At 43.9% G+C, this 19,936-nt stretch overlaps 1 protein-coding gene and 2 long non-coding RNA genes across 9 annotated transcripts in view; 1 reads left to right on the top strand and 2 right to left on the bottom strand.

Annotated features, from left to right (window-relative positions):
- Nucleotides 1-530: 530 nt before the first annotated feature.
- Nucleotides 531-934, bottom strand: LOC307221750. Its single transcript, XR_013841470.1, has 2 exons — nt 795-934; nt 531-713 (listed from the first exon to the last, which is right to left on the bottom strand). It is a non-coding gene; the product is annotated as an uncharacterized lncRNA (long non-coding RNA).
- A 1,575-nt stretch (nt 935-2,509) lies between these two features.
- On the top strand, nt 2,510-7,007 carry LOC307221780. Its single transcript, XR_013841508.1, has 3 exons — nt 2,510-2,612; nt 3,186-3,285; nt 6,724-7,007. It is a non-coding gene; the product is annotated as an uncharacterized lncRNA (long non-coding RNA).
- A 1,951-nt stretch (nt 7,008-8,958) lies between these two features.
- PUM1 (pumilio RNA binding family member 1) overlaps nt 8,959-19,936 on the bottom strand; it is a 48,390-nt gene continuing 37,412 nt past the window's right edge. For 5 of the 7 annotated variants that reach the window (XM_079985904.1, XM_079985908.1, XM_079985909.1 and 2 more), the window contains exons 14-22: nt 19,462-19,698; nt 17,368-17,632; nt 16,714-16,843; nt 16,469-16,603; nt 15,610-15,747; nt 14,711-14,836; nt 13,077-13,198; nt 12,031-12,223; nt 8,959-10,743 (exon numbers count right to left, since the gene is read on the bottom strand). In XM_079985904.1, the coding sequence (XP_079842030.1) occupies nt 10,612-10,743; nt 12,031-12,223; nt 13,077-13,198; nt 14,711-14,836; nt 15,610-15,747; nt 16,469-16,603; nt 16,714-16,843; nt 17,368-17,632; nt 19,462-19,698 (1,478 nt within the window). In that variant the 3' untranslated portion in view covers nt 8,959-10,611. The remainder of the gene's footprint in view (nt 10,744-12,030; nt 12,224-13,076; nt 13,199-14,710; nt 14,837-15,609; nt 15,748-16,468; nt 16,604-16,713; nt 16,844-17,367; nt 17,633-19,461; nt 19,699-19,936) is intronic. The other 2 variants (XM_079985907.1, XM_079985910.1) reach the window with 1 other exon arrangement.

Below are 19,936 nucleotides of genomic sequence, written 5' to 3'. Positions count from 1 at the left end.
TTCCCTTTTGCAAATGGCTCTGAGGAACAGACCCTAGTGGAGTCTGTTCTGGGATTTATTGCGATTCTCTATGCAGGGTTTACAACAACTGTCAACATTGTGATGTTGCGTGAGTGTGGCTGATGAGTGGGAAGGGGCTTGGGCATCAGTAGTTTTTGTTGACATTGGCCATTGTTGCATGAGGAGGTGTGTTGTCATAGGGGATGGTTTTGATGCACCATGTAAGATGGCAGATTGCCTTTGAATTTCCCACAATTCCTTAGAGTGACACTTGAGGGGCATTGTTGGAAACCAGATGCTGACTAGATCCAGATGCCTAGTGCTGCTCAGTTTGCCAGGACAGAAGAAATGTGGGGGGGGCAGGTGCACATAGGCACATAGGAAGCTGCCTTCTGGACTGGCAACAGCTCGTCATGTCTAGCACTTGGCAGAAGTGCTTCAATTACAGGCAAGCCTGCTAGGATAGGTTAAAATCTAATAAGCATGACACAAAAAGAAGGCACAATGGAAGAAAGTAGGAAACAAGCAACTGCAAGGCTCAGGTATGTTCATTGTTTTTAAAGGCACCAGATGGAATAGCCATTGATGGAGTTGGTTCTAGGAGCGAGCAGTCCCACAGGTTCTGGTTCCAGCCAGGTTTGTGGAGAAGTTCTAGGTTCTCTCCCTTCCATTCCGTTGGCTCGCAGCTGAAATGCTCACTCGTGGAGTCCATTCTAGGAAAGAGAATTCCAATGTTACTCACTCCCCGAGAGGTTTATGGAGAGGTCCCCAATGTTTACCCTCTACCTCCTGACCTTTATCAGGTATGACACCCACAGATGAAGCCTGTTCTATGCAGGAGGAGCCCAGTGGCAGCTGACACCAGGCAGGCTTATGGAGTGGGCCCAGGTGACACCTACAATGTGGAATGGTCCCTGGTGAAGTCTGCTCTGGTTGCGAGGAGCCAAGTCCATTGGCATAGTCAGGCAGTCTCACCACCCATGGTGATAATTATCAAATTCAATGGGCTCTGGTGGAGTCTGAAGTAGGAAGGAGGAGCCCAGTGGCGGCTGGTCCCAGAGCGGCTCATGAAGTGGGCCCAGCTGCCTCTCCCTCCACTTCTGGCGGCTGCCATTTGCAATGGCCACTGAAGGAACCAGATCTTTCTGAGAGGAGTCAGCTGTGTATGGCGGGTCCTGCAGTCTCCCATTCCACTTGTGAGAGCTGCCAAAGTCAATGGGCTCTGGCGGAGTCTGCAGTAGGAGGGAAGAGCCCAGTGGCGGTTGGTCCCAAAGAGGTTCGTGAAGTGGCCCTAATGCTCTTTCCTTCCCCTTCTGACAGCTGCCAGATACAGAAGCAATTGATGGAGTCTGTCCTGGTTGTGAGGAGCCTGGTGCATAGAGGTGGCTGTACTGTGTCCGTTTCCAGTTGTGAGAGCTGCCAAAGTCAATGGGCACTGCTGGAGCCTGCAGGAAGAGGGAAGAACCCAAGGATGGTTGAGTCCAGATGGGCTCGTGGAGAGGGCCCAGAGGTGTATCCACCCACTTCCGACACCTGCGTGGTGGAATGACCACGGGTGGAACTGGTTGTGTTCCAGAGGAGTCCATTGGTGCTTGGTTCCATACAGGCTCATGGATATGACCTGGCTCTTTCTCCACACCCACCTGATAACTATGAGGTGGAACTATCAGTGATCGAAGCCGTTCTATGCAGTAACCCAATGCCGGTTGCTTCCACACAGACTCATGGATTGGGCCTGGCTCCCTGTCCATCCCGTTCTGGCATTTGCCATAGGGGTTGGCTGTTGATGGTGTCTTTTCTGGAACAGGTGAGCCTGATGATGGTGACGTCCCCTTAGGCTGATGCAGAGGCCCTGGCTCTCTGTTTCTTCCATTCTGATAGCTGCCATAGGGAATGATTATTGGTGGTGTCTGTCGTGGGATGGGTGAGCTCAAAGATGGCGACTTCCCCTCAGGCTGATAACTTTCATAGACAGTAGCCATCGACGGTGCCCGTTTCGGGAACGAGGAGCCCGGCAATAATTCTTCCTAGCTAAGCTCACAAAGAGCACCTGCCTGACTCCCTCTCCATTCTGACAGCTGTGTGGTGAAGCAGCCCCTGTTGGAGTCTTCCCTGGGATATACTTTGGTTCCCTATGCACAACTTGCAACAACTGCCAACCTCATGATGTTACATGAGTGTGGTGGATGAGTTTGAAGGAGTAGGGCATCAGTAGTTGACATTGGTCATTGTTGCATGAGGAGATGTGTTGTCATAGGAGATGGAGGGCTGTTGGGTTGCCCTTTGTTATGATGCAACGTGTATGATGAGCAGGAACCACAGGGCTTGCCAGAGTAGTTCTTGAGCTACTGAAGGTGGGCCTGGGTGGTCTTGCTATTACACCTGGCTTGCTTGTGTTTATGAACTGTGGCAACTATTGCTTCAGGTGAGGTTGCTCAGACTTATTTGTGACGTCATGTGGCACTTGGTCTGGTGGAGCTCTTCTTACCATACTAGCTTGCCTGTATCATGGGCCAAGAGTCAGCTTCACCTGTTGAACAGCAGCCTGAAGGGGGAGAAGGCAGAGTGACTCCACCTGCAGCTGATAAGCCTTCCAGGACTCAAAGGAGAAGGTGAGAACCAGCTGGCTTCAGCCTTCCTAAGCAGAGCTTCCAGCAGCAGTCAGGTGCTGGAAACAATGCTTGTAGTTCCTGGCTCTACTTTGTTGCTTCCTGCTTGACCCCATGATCATCGGATTCCCTGACCCCTGGACCATCTGACCACCTGGATTGCTGTTCACCTGCCCCAAGGACTGGTCCTGTCTTTGAGTGCTGACTCTGCCTCCAGGCAAATAGACCTCAGAGACTCTTCCAGTTGGGTGGCCTCCGACTCCACTGAGCTCTGCACGTTGTTGCTCAGCAACGGGACTTTGGCACCTAGGCTTTGAGCTAAACAGAGGAGGCCCTTATCAGTGGATGTTGCTTGCTCTGTGGGGAAGCAAGATTGGGCCTTCTCCATAGTGGCACCCCAGCTGTGGTGTTCCCTCACCCTGATGGCATGGAAAGGTAACTCTTTGAGGAGCTTCTGCCACCACCTCACCCGGCCTAATGGTAGATTTAGTCAGCCTGTTCTGGATGAGAGAAATGTGCCTTTGCTGTAGTATCTGAGCCTACTTTACTGAACTTAAGTGTGGTATCATTCTCCAGAGTTCTCAGAGCATCCTCAGCCCCCTCTTAGCCAGAGGACAGAGCCTAGAACTCCTCTTGGTCTCTGCTGTTGGATCAAAGAGCCTTAGCCTGCTATAAGGTAAGACTGAGGACAACATGCATCTTCCCACACCTTCCTGAAACACATTAATCCTTCTCACACTCTTCCCTGGAGATGTGTTTCTGCTTCTTTTCTCCCACCTTCTCTGTGGTGTATGAAGCAGAAGCAACCCTTCCTGTGCATCTACGCTGCTAACCCAGGGGTGGGTAGCATTTTCTCAGCCGGAGGGCTATGTTCCCTACTGGGCAACCTTCAGAGGCGAGGGCCAGAGGCAAAAGTAAGCAAAGCAAGGAATGTGGGTTTCATCTTTCTATGCACCTCTGTGTCATGCCGTTTATCCAGACAAGCAAGTAGACATTCTCATGCTCAAGGGTACATTCCTGCCAGGCACAAACAATCTAGAAAAGTGCAAAGCAGGACTGTTCTGGGCTGTGGCCTGTGGAGAGTTTGGGGAGCTAGACAGAAAGGCCTGAGCTTCCCTCTCCCTAGTTTAGGCCACTTTCTAACACCTGGGACAAAGTCCACACAGCTGTTGGAGGGGGGGAGCGAAACTCTTTCAATATCTCCTCCAACCTCATCACAGTCTGGTTGTTTGTTTGTTTGTTTGTTTGTTTATATTATTACCTGTGCTGGTTGGGTTCTAAATCCCACCTTATTTTGGTGGGTAACAATATGGATTGTCATGCAAACCACTTTGCAAGTATGTATGGCAAAGAGTGGTGCACTGAAATTAGAATTAAATAGATAGCAACTGGCACACCATTCCTTGAGATGTATTGGGCCAGGCTGCAAGACATCAGCAAGAACTAGAAGAGAATACCGCTGCTTTCACTTCCAGTACCCAGCCATCTTAAGCCTCATTTGGATACTCAGTTTCACCCCCACAATTAGGATTGTGTGATGTAGAGCAAAGATGACAGTGATTTTATTAATTTCCTTCCAAGCTATTTCCAGGCAATTTACATAATAACGGAAATACGTTTAAAACAAGACCACAGACCAACCAAAGTGGACACTTGTGGCAAAGGCCCATTTATCCAGCTGGGAAAATTTGTCGGAACAAAAAATGTCTTCAGGTGTTTCCAGCGGGGTAAAACTGGGCTTTATTTTACCCTGGTCAAAGGCACACTTTGGCACATTTCCCACATGCATTTGCTTACACAAACGTGCACACACAGACTGGAAGCCTCAATGGTGCCACTCTGAAGGCTTCACCTGGTGCAGAAAACCCAACTAGCCCCCACCCACACCCCATAGCTGCCATTTCCGGAAAGTGCAGGTGGTGGATGCCTCACTAAATGCCCTGCTCTGAGTTAGACCCACTTGCTAGCCTCTTCATTGCACCCCTGTGCCCAGTCTACCATTTATTTATTTTTTGAGGGTGGATATACACACTTAGGAGCTTACTGTAATCATGCAAGTTCCTTGTGCCATTTAGCACCCTGCATGGTTGCAAAGCAGGCTCCCCTCTTCAGATCTTGCCCCCACCATGTGTGGCGGGGGAGGGTGGTCCATTGGGGCCCAGAGTGCATGGACCTCAGGCAGCCCCCAACCTGCCTGTCTGCCTGCCTTCTTACTTACATCCAGTTTGGGGCATGGAGATGATTGTCAGCTTCCTCCTCCTACGTTTCCCTTGGAGAACTCAGCAGAGAGGAGGATGGGGGCACAACTTGAATTACTTGTTTTGCCTGCCACTGGCTCTGGCTCCACCTATGGTTTGGCATCACTACCAGTCCCAGTGAGCACAACCTGCCACCACTGCTGATTGGAGGACAAGGCACCACTGCTGCAAGGGCAACCCAGCACTCCTGCTTTGCACTACTATTGCAATTGCAAGTGTAACACTTCAACTGGGCATGTGTCACTTCAACACGTGACACCTGCATTTCCTCGCTTGTCTCTTCCCTCCCACCTTCTGCATTGTGTCTGTCAGACGTTGAGCCTGTAGTCAAAGGACCACCTTATCTTTTCATCGCAGCATAGCCCCTAGAACAGGTTGCCATTTCCTGCTGCTGACAAATTGGGCTCTGGTCTTTGCAAGCTCATTACACAATACAGTGGTACCTCGGGTTACATACGCTTCAGGTTACATACTCCGCTAACCCAGAAATAGTGCTTCAGGTTAAGAACTTTGCTTCAGGATGAGAGCAGAAATAGTGCTCTGGCGGCGCGGCAGCAGCAGGAGGCCCCATTAGCTAAAGTGGTGCTTCAAGTTAAGAACCGTTTCAGGTTAAGAACGGACCTCCGGAATGAATTAAGTAAACCCAAGGTACCACTGTAAATGTATTGAAGGGTTATAGAGCATCTGCTTTGAATGCACAAGCTCCCAGGGTCAGTTCCTGGCATCTCCAAGTCAGGTTAGGAGATATCCTTTCCCCAAACCCAGGAAAGCCACTTAGGGCTCATCCAGACTTCCTTTTGCACTGGGCTTTCCAGGGAAGGTCCATGCTTTAAAGCTCTGTGCCTGAGCATTTATTTTTTTGTCCCGGCGCTTTCCTCGGAAAACCCACATCTTACTGCTGAATCAGAGAAAATATCAGTCAGCAGAGAGCCTGGTAGACATTTGCTCCAATTCAGTGGTTCAAGCGACTGTGTTCCTTTACAATTCTTTCTTGCCTTTGCGGCAGTTAGAAGCATGAGCTAGGTAACACAGCACCCCCATGTGGTCTAAGCCATACGCTGATACAGAGGGGGATAATATGAGAATATAGCTGATAATTTAAGACTATGGTGATGTAAGGATATACACAAAACTAATTTTTATCATTTTTACTTTTAAAAATGGTGTTATCTTTTCCTACAATAAAAATGGTGATTATTCTCAAGGGAAGTTTAGCATCAGGACAGCAGAAGCAAACTGGTTTTTATTCCTGAGGTCTTGATTTGTGTGCATTACAGTGTATATGCTTAGGGTATTTTTTTTTGAAAAAAAATCAGGATTAGCAAACTTTTGTCTTTTGTTCTGGTGTACTGGGAATGAAGGAGCAGTTTTAAAGCATGAAACGGGGGGGGGGCAGAGAGAAAAGTGAAATGTTTAGTGTTTCACAAATGAAGAAACAAACAAACTAACGCTCCCCCACCAGCAGCTTTGGGGCTTTTTTTGGATATGAAGCTATTAGATGTTTTGTTTTTAACTTATCTGTTGGTGTGCTTTATGCTCACTTAAATTCTGATGATGTTAAACGGTTAATTGCTTATTTTTTTCAGTGTTATGTTATGCTTCTTAATGTATTATTATTGTACTTCTGTACTTAGACTGGGTTTTTCAAGGGCTGTTTTGAGCAGAGACGGCTACATCTGGGGGCAATGCAATATATAAACTGGTTAGAAAGACCATTAAGTCCATGGTCCAAAATTATTACTGATAATATAGGGAAATAGCTGTGTTGAAGAAGGCAAAAGTACTCCAGGTCCATGAATGAATGAAATGCTTTCATTGGTTTAAGGATGATCTTAGTGATGCTTTTTTTTTTTAAGGGAATTTGTCATTGGTGGTCTTATCACTCTGGACCTCATTGCCAGCTGGGCTCTGGAAGACTTGTCATTCAGAAATGTTTGTGTGTGGGTGGGTGGGTGGGTGGGTGTACACACAAACAAAAACCCACAGAGGAAGAGATGCACTTTTTAATGAAATGAGTGAATTGAAAACTATTTTGTACTTTGGGGTGTATTATTGCCTAGTATCCACTGTGCTAGTACTACTCCAGAAAAGCAGATCAGGTTCTGCTGAATATACATTAATGCCAAGCTTTTGCACGATACTGAAGGGTGTTGCTGAATTTGTTTTAATAATAATAATAATAATAATAAATTTTATTTATATCCCGCCCTCCCTAGCCGAAGCCGGGCTCAGGGCGGCTAACAACAATCAAACAATCAAATAATCCAACATTCTAAAAACATTTCATTATAAAAATTAATTAAAATCAAACTGATGGCAACCGTTAAGCAAAATTCTGTGCAGGTTGCCAGAGGAGGGAGTCAGGCTGCGCCCTGACCAAAGGCCTGGTGGAACAACTCTGTCTTGAAGGCCCTGCGGAAAGATGTCAGGTCCCGCAGGGCCCTGGTCTCTTGTGGCAGAGCGTTCCACCAGATCGGAGCTGCAGCCGAGAAAGTTTTCAAGTCTTTGTTAGCTTTGACAAGTTGCAACAAGAGGAAAACTTTCCAAACTTGATGAAAAATTCGTGAACCATTCATTCAATAGTACTGTGGCAAATCAATTGGTTGTCAATTTATTTTGGGACCCAATTCAAGGTACTCATATTAGTGTTTAAAGCCCAGAATTATTCAGGCTCCTTCCCTAGACACCCTCAGGTGTTCAAGCCCCCCTCTGCTGATCTTTTCCCCCCACCACCCTCAGCTGCTCAGGGCTGGGGTGGTCCAGGGTTGCTGGATTAGGAGCATTTCAGGGTCCAAACCTGAGACCTAGGGATGGCATCTTATTTCTATGATTGCAAATTGCTTTTAGCTGTTTCCAACGTTTTTACTTGTGGTATCCCCACCCACCTTAGATTGAATTAGCAGTATGCCCAAATTGCTGCTCTGGGCTCTTCACATTTTGCAAAGCTACTTTAAAAATGCTGATGAGCCACAAAGAAAGGAATCTTAATGTTGCCCGCTTTCAAGAACTAGTCAGGAGCTATGCTTCTCTTGGTAGCAAGATTGAATTCTTCCATGTTGGAGAGCTCTGAGTGGGAAGATGCTTCTTGCCCGAGAACACAAGATTGGTTTCCACACCAGTTTTCTGATAAGTGGGTGCAAACTCCAAATGAGAGCTGGTTCCTTCTTTACCCAGAGTAGACCTCACTGCAAACTAACAGGCTGTGCACAATGGAGAACATCAGGCACCATCACAACAACAAGACAACCTCACATTCCACATTCTTTTCCTTTTTTGCTCTAGGCTTAGGGCCTATAAGCTACACAGAAGCAAGAGAGCTCAGAAACAGCAAGCCACCTTGCTCTTCTCCAGAAGACAGAGCCAAGAAAGTAGAATATTTCTCCCCTTCGGGAAGGACTTAAATAGTCCTTGCCTTCTTCCTGAAGAGCAGTTAACCCTTTGCCTTCTGCTCCACTACCCCCCTGACCGAAAAACCACAACTCTGCCTGGTCATAATGTGACTTCGTGTAATTCAGGCATAGGCAAACTCGGCCCTCTAGCTGTTTTGGGACTACAACTCCCATCATCCCTAGCTAACAGGACCAGTGGTCAGGGATGATGGGAATTTTAGTCCCAAAACAGCTGGAAGTCTGAGTTTGGGGATGCCTGATGTAATGAATGCTACTGGCATGTATTTTTCTCTCTCGATTCGTCTTGTATTATCTCTCCGACTCTATGCTATAAGTCAGAGCTTTCCAAACGGAGTGCTGCGACACGTTACTGTGTCACGTGAACGCTCCTCCCGGGGCTGGAAAGGGGTTAGTTTAACCTCCGGTTTGCTAGTAAAACTGAATTACCATGTCACGAAATGATGCATGTCTAAAAAGTGTGTCACCAACATGAAAAGTTTGGAAAGCTCTGCTGTAAGCCCTTAAGTATTTTGACAAAAGACAGTATATAACCGCAATTAATAAATATTCCATTACAGAAACTACTCGGATCTTAACAGTTCCCTCAAATGACACTTTTCAAGTCAGAAAGAAAGACAGACAAACTAAGAATATTTTTGACCTGGTGCACTATATTGAAAATATTCAAATGAAACACAAACCCAGATTCCAAAGTTCTGTATTTTTCAAAATAAAGATCACACATTGTTTAGAGACAATCTACACAAGAGTTACAAAAAATAGTTGCCCAGGCATAAGCATACACAGGTTTGTTAATTATACACATATGGTTACAAGTGTGCTTGCAAAAAGGTTCATTGGAAATATACACAAGGCTCTGTAAATGTACACCGTGTAGTGTTACAATTCTATATTCAAACAAGGAAAATTGACAGTATGTTACATTCACTTACAAGTAGACAAAATGCAAAATACAGTTTATCTTCTGTACAAAAAGGCAAAGTGATTCACACTTTACAAGGTGAAAGGGGAACTCTGATTGTAAAGGAATACTAGGGGGGGTTGTACTTTTCTGCACTTTTTTACTGCCACAAAATAAGTAAAACATTACTTTTTCTTTTTAAAGAGTCAAATAAACACTATTTTTGAACTGAATCATTTGTGTAGAACATTTAGAAAGGATTGCTACTCTCTTGACTAGGTGACAAATAAAAAAACCAAGCATTTCTTTTAAACATTAACCAGGCTGTATAAAGAGAACATTTCCTTCAAAAGAAAAAAAAATTTACTTCTGGTTGAAATTACAATTTACAATATACAACACTATATGCTACGACCATAAAAGGGGTGAATATACACTGAAATGCACAGGGTTTGCTAATTTATTTTCTTACCAAAAATGGGTTTATGTTGATTCAAACTTCTCCACATTTACATTACAGAGGTTTACAAATGTACAATTGTACAATCAAAAGTATGTTCCACTACTAGGGTACATTATAGATACAGATTAGACATCAAAACAAGAAAATACTACAAATTTTTATATATGCAAAGTCTACACCAAGTATACACTATATATTTATAGAAGCAAGACCAAAGTTGAGTTGGATTTTTTTTTCTCTACATGCTAAATAATAATAAAAAAATTGCCTCCGTGTTAACAGAAGAAACAGGAGTAGGCAGTAACTACACACCCATTGTCTACGTTTAAAAACTTCCTTGGTGTGTGTTCTCTCCCGATATTTACTGCTAAGCTTAATTCTTTAGCACGTTAATACTAAGAAAAAGGAATTTTAAAAGTCTCTGAAACTTAAAAACTTATCTTAATCGAAGCTTTAGCAAATTGATTTTTTTTTAATTTATAAACTGTTAAATGCAGATTTGTGCAATTTAACTAAAACTTTATACTTCTCTTTTGAGTTTTGAATAAAAGAGAACAGAACAGGCATTTTCCAAAAAAAAGCTCTGTCTTTAAGGTAGAGGAGTTAAAAATGGGCATTTCATTTAAATTCAGATTAGCCACCCTGAAAGTTTCCATATTTGAAATAGTTACATCAGTGAACAAAAAAAATGTGGCTTTCCATGTACATCTGTTGCCTATGTACAAGAATTCTATACACCACTGAAACAGCAGGGCAATTAAGTATTTAAAAAAATAATTAGTACATGTTATGCAGAATAAAATTAAAGAAATTTACAAAGGGTCTTTTTGCCTTTTTTCTTTTCTTTTTCTTGTAGTTCTCACGTCTATGTTGAGCAACCATGAATATTTTCAAAGCATATATTGGAATATGAGCGGTTGCTGGCTGTAAATTCCAGGTGGTCACTGGCTCTCTTCTGTAGCTCATTATTTCAGATGATACCATTTGGTGGTCCACAAATGGGCCCGAGGTCAACCCCGTTTTTCATGTAGTACTTCTCCAGCTTGGCCAAGATGTGTTTTCCATAGGTGTATTTGCGGAGAGTGGCAATGTGGGGCCGGATCTAGAGGGTAACAAGAGGGTTACAGGAGTTTAGGAACAACCCATGCAAATGATGCTCATGAATCCTGAGTAATATGCAGAGGACCACTCCTGTAACCAAAGCTATAGGTCATGATGAACCCTACACATTATTCTGAAACGGAGAAATGTTTGCAAACCGAATTCCTATAGGGTGGGTTGCAGACTGAATCAGGGCACAACGCCTCTGAAGAAAAACAAGAGGTAATTTGCTGCGGATCCTTTGTTTCTATTGTGCATTCTAAATAAATCTGCAACAAAACCCTTGTTTTCTTTTGCACCAAATGTGTACTACGGCTACTACGTTTCCTGAACCTAGTTCATTCTCAAGTGCTATGTAAATGTTTCAAGTGCTCATTAAAGTCAATTAATATGCCTGGGATTGCATAAACACGCTTGTGACACTTTAAAGACCAACTGATTTATTGCCGCGTAAGCTTTCAAGGTCTAGAACCCATTTCATCAGATCCACAAAAGGCTTCTGTCGCAATAAACCAGTGCTGCAAGGTGACTTCTGTGTGTGTTCACTGTAAAAGACTATCCCTCTGGAATTAAAAACAACAACAACAAATCTTGTGACATATTAGACAGCAGCAAATGTATTATGGGCCAGAGTCCATTTCATCAGATCCAAGTGTAATAAAAAAAACACACTTGTACTACTGTAGTTATTTATTGCTAATTTCGCCACTAGTTACTGCTACTGACAACCTACTAAGTGTGATTTAGAGGAAAAAATAACTGAGGAAAAACTAGTTTGCCAATGTTCATCACTCAGAATAAGACCATCTTTCCATGCACCTGTATGAGCTGTCTCCTCCAGAGCTGCCCTGTGTTGCTCTAAGTACCTGTAGAGACTTTGCCCTTGTGGCTCTTCCCGACAATGTATGATTTGCATTAACACACAAGCAACACCCAGCCCCTTGAGAGTTGCAGCGCTTTTGAATTAAATAGCTTTTCTCCCACCCTCCTTATGACAATGCACAAGCAGAATGATGCAAAATAAGCAAATGTGTGGAAATTTGCTTGCCTTGTATTAATTTATGTAGAGTTCAGGACTCGAGTCACCTTGTTAAAGGTGTATGTAAAATCTACAAAGCAAGACAGAATGCTAGTAGGAGAGAGAGCAGTGAGAACTATTACTTCCCTGGGACAAGAGAGTGGAATCCTCCAGGCCTCTTGGCTGGTCTCTCTAGGATTCTTTCTTCACCTCCCCTGCTCTCTCCCGGCTTTGCTCAGTTCACTACAACTGACCAGGCCAGCCGCTTACCTTGTGCATGACAATCTTCCTCTGGGCCGGCTCTGCCACATCAATCATTTTCTGTACCACATAGTTGGCGTACTGATCTTTCATCATGGTGTATAAGGCACTGTGAGGGCCATCGTTCATACTACACACCTCGTCAATCAGCATGGCACGCTCAGTGCGGGAGGCGTGCGTAACACACTTCTCCACAACGTTGCTGCAGCAAAGCAAAAGGGCCACAGGTTATCCGCAATACCCAAGCATAGCACCCCCAAAAAACAACCACATGCTTCCCAAAGCAGAGAGGAGTTTTATACTGGATCAACAGTATATATTTTAACATTTGAATGGTGACACTAGCATCTCCACTGCTGTATGAGAATGCAGAATGGGTAAATAATAGAAATGGCCAGGGCTGACTTTAGTCTTTAGGATGCCTGAAGCTGGATGCAGACGTCATTTCTCATCTCCCTATGGCTCATCAAAATGCATCTGCCGGTAGCATTTGCTAATGTCGGCTCACTGACATTAGAGGCAGGGGTAGCGAAGACTTGATGCATCCACAAAAGGGCTGGAAACAAGAGGTGTATATACATCCTAGAGCAACTGCTTTATGCCACAGCACATGTGCACACCAGGCACCTTCAACCAGGAAAGCAGGGAAGGAATCACCATGCACAAATCTGTTCTCATAGCTCCAAGCCATTTTGGTGATACCATCTGAACTAAGCCAGTAAGAACTTCAACCAAGACCACACATAAGCTTTATATTCAAGGGGTTCTTTTTATTTTATCACTCTCTCTCTCTCTCTCTCTCTCTCTCTCCCCCCAATGAAAGCTTGCACCATGGCTAACAATGGCCACTATTTAGCAGCTATGGTAAACAACTGGAAATTAAGTCTCCTATTCTGTTCACATCACACTAAGAAATCCTGTTCTAGTTTCTGTCATAATTCTTGTTTTTGTAATAGTACACTAAGCTGGATTCTCCCCACACCCTCTGGTGTAATCTAGAGTTGTGCGTGTTTGCGCATGTTTAGAAAAAACACACCACAAGGAACACCCTTTACCTGGCGAACTTATGCTGACTCAGGACCAGCACATTGCCTCTAATTTCGGCCACGATCTTGCTTTTATCTTCAGGTCGCCCATGTTCAAGTACATGTTGGATGACATAGTTCCCATACTGATCCTGTTGGGCAGACAAGCAGGAGCACATCAGCTCTAATAGAACCTCGTGTATCAGAAATCCTTAGAACTCGCATTGGTTTTTTCTTTCTTCCTCTATGACATTTGCACTCTGCCTTCCCACCATAAGGAGCCGCCTTCAAGGTGGCTTACAAACACAGCAAATGACAATAAAACCTCAAAAACTTTTTTAAAAAGTAAAATAATAAAGCTTCAACACACAAGAAAGAATCAGGAATAACAGAGTGCTCTGTAAAACTCACCAAAGGCCCAGGTAAATAATACCATCTTAATTTGGTGCCTAAAAGATAGAAGAGGAGGTGCCACAAATATTTCTGGAGAGGGCAGCCTACAAATGGGACACCATCAACTAACAGGCTCTGTCCCATGCCACCTCCCACTGCCTAACCCCCCTAGGCAGAGGCAAATGGAGTACAGCCTCTTTCAGAAGATGAGCTTCAGGAACAGAAAGGTTTACATGCAAGAACGGTTTGTTGGATAACCTTGCCCCAACCTGTTTTTAGAACTTAAAACCAGTACTCTAAATTGAAACTGGGGTCAGACTGGGAGCCAGTGAAGACCTTTAAACACTGGTAAGATGGTATGAATACAGTGGAACACAGTTAACAACCTGGTGCTGCATTCTGGAACAACAAAAGTTCTTAATGCTCTTCAAAAACACCTAAGGACATAGCCAAATACTGATTAATAACCCACAATGAAAATGAAACTACGTTCAGCCTCTCCTTCTCAGAGCTCATGGTGGCATACATAAGGTCCCCAAGTTGATATTTCATACGATTACAAATATAAACATTACCTTATATTTTACCCTAAGCATAACTTTTGGCAATCTGGTCCTAAACCATACAATGTACACACATTTTGCATCATGGCAAGAGACTGCTAGTGGCCTTGTTCACATGTGATTGTAAGCCCAATCGTCGTTTAATTATGAACACTCCACACCTCCACCCCAAGCCCAGGTTGTATTATATTCAGGGGTGTGATTGCTACCATTCTGTAGGAGCACATAAATGATAGGACAGAAACAAACTGCAAGATGTGGTATAGAGTACAACATTCGGCTTCCAGAATTCAAAGCTTTTATTTGAGTTTCTAGTCCTTAGGAGCTGTGAATATATGCTTGTGAAGCAAGTGAGCAATGTAGGCTGGATTCTGCATGTTGTAAGCTGCATTTTTATATTTTATGAAATAGCGGGTTATAAATTTTCAAATAAAAGAAAGAAGCTGACTGAGGTGGCCAAGTAAGAGCATATGCAAGTCATTCTGGGAGTGTTTTAAAATAACTTTGGTAACAGAGCTGCCAGCCCCAAACGCTCTCAGAGGGCTTGTCTAGCTTTAAGGATATTTACAGAATGGAAGATTCCACCACAATCCCAGCACTGTGGTGTGATAAAACAGGCCCTGGAAATCTCTAGAGTCTATTCAAGCCTTAAAAGGCACAAGAGCCCCTATGGTTTGCAGGCCACCTTCTTTTACCCCCAGGCACTACCTGCACAAGCTGCTCTGTGTGTTGGTGAAGCTCTTCCAGGATGGGGAGAGTCTGCTCAGGTAGACAGTGCTCAAGGATCCTCTGAATGACACGGCAGCCATATGGATGGGTAGACAAGGCGAACACCTGAGTTCAACAGACACGAGTGAGGACAGGGAAAAATTCCTTATACTCAGAACAGCCTAAAGTTCAACAAACTGAAATATTCTGCAGGACATAAAAGGTTTAGAATATGATGATTATTCGGCTAGAGTGAGGCTCTGAAAGCTGTGAAACAAAGCCTGCTCCACACTTCAGAACCTTTATTATAAACAGGCAGGTGCAACTGAGAGTTTAAGATTGTCAGCCCAGCTTTCAAAAACCTTTTCATTGCCCTGATGTATATGTATCACCATTTAAAAGTTTGTGCTGAGTCCAATTCTGGAAAAAAGTAGCTCTTAGATAGGAGAAGCCAAGGGTCTCCTGGGTCACAAATGGGTTCATGAGAAAAAGATAATGCTGCTATACACCTGCTATAGCCTTTGCTCCACCAGCTTTTCTGAAAGGAGCTCCTTTGCTGTTCTTCATTGCTGGAACTCCCTTACAATATACACATTGCTACCTTTTAAACATTGATCAAAATCTACCTCTCCTATATAACTTTGGCTTCAGACCTTCAATTTCAGCAGGGAATTAGGAGCAAGCTTAATAACATTAATTTGGAATACTCTCTTAACGCCTGTTCCCCAGGGAAAATTCAGAGTGGGGTTTTGGGGTGTAGTGTTCTCAGGTCAGGGGCCTATCTTTTTGGCTCACATTGTTCTGTCAAACAAGGAGCACACTATAGATTCTCACCACTATAACCACAGCATCTTACAGAAATCCCCCCCCCCCAATACACAGCCCCTCAACACACTTACCTGCCCCTTAAACGCATCAATGATAAACTGCAGGGACTGGGGCTGCACACATTCAATGCACTTCTGCACAACGTGGTTCCCATTCTGGTCTTTCACACACTTCAACACGTGTCCATCCAGTTCCCGGACCATCTCGTTCTATGGAAGGAGGGGCAAAGAGAGGGAGAGAGAGAGAGAGAAAGCACCACCAGAATCGCAACTGGCAAGCAACACAGGGGCAGTGAGAAGCTGCCTTGAACAGGCTCAAATCAATTCTCCATCTAAACCAGTATCATCCACTGGCAGCAGTTCTCTAGGGTGTTAGGGAGAAACAGCCCTTTCTTATCATCTGCAAATTGATCCTTTTATTCAACCTGGGGCCTTCTGCGTGCAGTGAAATGTGCTCTACCACTCAGCTATGGCTCCATCCAAGGGAAGGAACATTTCCATCTATTCTTGCAGTTAGCAAGGAGAGGATTTCCATAGCATGCTGTTAATCTGTGGGGCAGAGAGCAAGTTGGATCTCTTCAGCTGCTGTTCCTTCTGACTGAGAGCTAGCCACTGATCAGCACTTCTCTGATCCGAGAGAGAGAATCCAAAAGTAGAACATACTTTTAAAACTTCCTTAAGAAATGTTTTCTTCAGTAAGTTTCTGACAGAACTCATCTGAAAACTCACTCACAGTATTCCTCTCAGCCCTGAATCCCTAGCCCTGATCTCTGCAGGTTTATTACTATTTGCACACTGAAAACAGGTCACAGAACAGATGCACCATAAAAACTAAAAGAACAACACACACACACAAAACAAAGGACAACAAGGTAACTCAGTTGAACAACAACATTCAACATCAAGTAGTAAAGTTAAAATGGAAACTTACAATTACCTGCTGGTCTGGAGGGATAAACTCAAGAGCCTTCTGGATAACTCTGCAGCCGTACATCTGCAAAGCCAAGGAGAGGACATGGCCACGGATACGTTCTGCCAAGGCAAGTTTTTGTTCCAGGCTGCCAAACTAGAGGGAATGATAGCATACGGATTAGAATCAAAATAAGATTGTCCTCTTATTTTAAGATGGAAGCAGTTCAACTACTAGATATAGTTAGCATCGTGCATATGACTCACCTCAAAGAACTTTTGGATCACATAGTTTCCAAATACATCAACCATCAGCTGATAAGCTGCCTGTAGGATTTCATTAAATACAAGCTGCCGTTCCGCTGGGGTGGCACGTTCCAGTTTAAGCTGGATAAATCTGCAGAGGTTGCAATTAAAAAGAATGGGTTTATGGTTTTATCTGAGCTGAAATTTTGACGAAAGTCATTCAGCTGCCTCACATGCTTAATTGAGGATCAGCTGCAAACTGGAGAAGAACCACAGAGATATTCTGGTCTAACCCCCTGCCCTCTGTATAAAAACTCCATGCCTATTTTAACTCAGATGAGTTAAATTAGAGTATGCCACTAGCAGAGAGCTGAAGAAAACAAGCCCAATACATCCCAGTGCCTTCCACAAGAGGCATTAAGACACATCCCTAGATTCCCTGCAGATGAAGGGTCCTGGCTTCAAGGAGGTTTCTAAGCACCTTCAGCTGAACATGCTAGGAAGCCCCCTTCAGACCTTCTCCTTCAACATGGGAAGGCTGAAGTGGAGTGAGAATGACAGAGGTCACTACAGGTAAGGTTGATGTCCATATGCCCACTTGTCCCTACATACCTGTGAGCGTTTGTGCAAAAGGGCAACCCTGTGATTTGTTCTCAATTAGCTTCCCCATCTCACCTGGATCCATGCTGATCCTGGGAGAACTCCATGATGTGCCCGGCAATCTCCCTCAGCTGTAGGTTCGGGTACCGGTTATTACGGAAGTCCTCAAGCAGCCTGCTGCGACCAGAGGGCATAACGTCTGACATCCCATAACGCACACGTGAAGGGAAGAGTGTGCTGCTGGGGCTGAAGAGGCTGGAGGCACTGCTTGCGCTGCGATACTTGGCTTCAGCTCCAGGGGCAGCAGAGATGTAACGGCCACTTCCGTTTGGAAGCCCTCCTGCAAAGGGACCGTGATTTTAGTTTTAAAATCCTTGTCGAAATACTACAGTAAACAGGGAGCTGACTGGAAAGAATCAGGGCTGTGAATACAATGTATGCATTTAAAAAACAAAAACAAACCCAGACTGCAACCAGGGCAGAGCATACTCTAATAAGGAGAAATCTAAACATTGCAACCCAAAAGTTGCATGGCTGACTGTTTCAGACTTTTGCATTCCCTTCCTCTTTGGCACCTATGGAGAGGGGATCAAGTGCTTCCACTTTTAAACTAACCATACTCCCTCCTGATACTACAACTCAGGGAACTGTCTTTTGTTTATACTATGGTTAGTGTGAAAAAGCCAAAATCAAGCTGCGTTAAAGATTCCTGTTTGTTCTTATTAACCATAGTTTAACTATAGTTCCTGAGTTTGGACATTACCGGGAACTGTAGTTAGCCTAAAAGAAAAAGCTTATTCTCGTCTGTGAAAGAGAAGGTGAAAGTGCCTGAGTGACAGGGGTTGCTGTGTCTCATTCTTGATACCACCTTACATCTTAAAGAATGGGTTTAAGATGCACCTATTACCTCTTGCCCAGTGTCTGTCACATTTTTGCTTTAAAAAAATGCAAGGGTGGAAAGCTTAATGAAGCCCATTATAATGGGACACTACTCCTTAGTGTTAGCTGCACGTCATTACATGTGGCACAGCTTATTATTTCAGCCTGCAGCATGATTTATTAGAAACACATGAATATAGTGCAATCAATTTATGAGTGGAAAGGCTAGGAAAGACCCTTGCCTGAAATTTTAGAGCCACTGCCAGTCAGTGTAGACAACACTAAGCTAGATGGACCAATGATCTGACTCAGTATAAGGTGCTTTCCTATGCTTCTGTTTAAGGATTAACTTCTATAGAAACCCACCCCACAAATACACAGATGGCACTTCCTCTTTGTCATTCATGTAAGTCCAGATTATTTTCCTTACAGTAGATTAAGTGCAAGACATTTGGAATATACCATGTGTGTGTGGTGTTGTTGTAAATAACTTGCAGTAGTTTCTCCACAACAAGGAGGACATGAAATGATGGCAAAATATTGAGAAACTCATCTAACAAGTACATTTGTTGCCCGGGGGGGAAAAATCAAATGTGCTGCTTCTTAGAGCCTGTTTATTCTATCATGTCATGGAACATGGACAACAGGTTTAAATTTTAATTTCTTGGAGGATCAGAAAATCTATTAAACCTTTTCAAAAAATTGAATGTTTTCCATAACTTGTAACAGGGAGATTAGGCTATTAGTGTGAGGTGACACCAACGATTATGAATATATGACATTCAATTTCTTTTAGAATATGCAGAGAGCAAGCCAAATAGGGAACCACAATGGTTAAGCAGTACTTTACCCAAACAATGGACCACAATTGAAAGCATAGGTTTTTTGCCCACAAACACAGCCCCTTCACTATGAGCCATGATTAAACCAGGAAGCCTCTAACCAATCACAGTTTCCCTGTTTCATCTGACCTTGGAAATCATGATTACCAGGCTCTTGGAATAAGGTCAAATATTAAGCCAACTTCATATTGTGGTTTAATAACCTGCCTTCTTCCAAAGTAATCATAGTTTCCTGGTTGGAACAAAATGGAAAGCTGGTTAAATCAGAGGCTTTCTAGTTTAACTGCAGCTCAGAGTGAAGGGACATGTGGAAACAAAAAGTTCATACATAGCTTGTTCTTGGCCTATCTCCTAAGCGGAGATATGATTTTCCCAAACTGTCGCACAGAAGCATGAAGACAGACATCCCTATTTCCACCCCAGAGCAAAAGCAGTAATACCCCCTTACCAAGGTTTAAACTGGAAGAAGATCCGTGGGAAGATAAGGGTGGTGGTGGAGTCTGAGAATGGCCAGGTCCTTGATTAGGCAAAGGCATGCCAACAGGCCCCGGAGAAGAGGAAAACCCAAGGCCATTATAAAAACTGTGCCCAATAGGAGTCAGGTTGCTAGATGTCCTCTTGTACAGGTCACTGCTGCCCGTTAGAGAGTCTCGGCGAGAGCCACTGCCTGTATTAGAGTTTGCAACTGCAAAAGGAAGAAATGGGAGGATAAATCTGATTGGGGCATTGAACAATTGGGAAAGGAGGATATGGATATTAACAAGGAGAGGTACTACGCTTTGGCCTAGGAAAAGTGCAAACAAAAGAAATGTAGAGATATTTGAACATGACATTTAAGAACTCCTTAAAGTTAATGGGATGTCCAAGATGAATAGCTTTCTCCTGCTCCACATTTTACACTGTACATTTAGTGGAGAGCTGTA

This window comes from Podarcis cretensis (assembly GCF_951804945.1).
Source record: "Podarcis cretensis genome assembly, chromosome: 8".
Lineage (NCBI taxonomy): Eukaryota > Metazoa > Chordata > Lepidosauria > Squamata > Lacertidae > Podarcis > Podarcis cretensis.
Note: the sequence above shows the minus strand (reverse complement) of the source record. Positions and strands in the feature narration are given on the sequence as shown.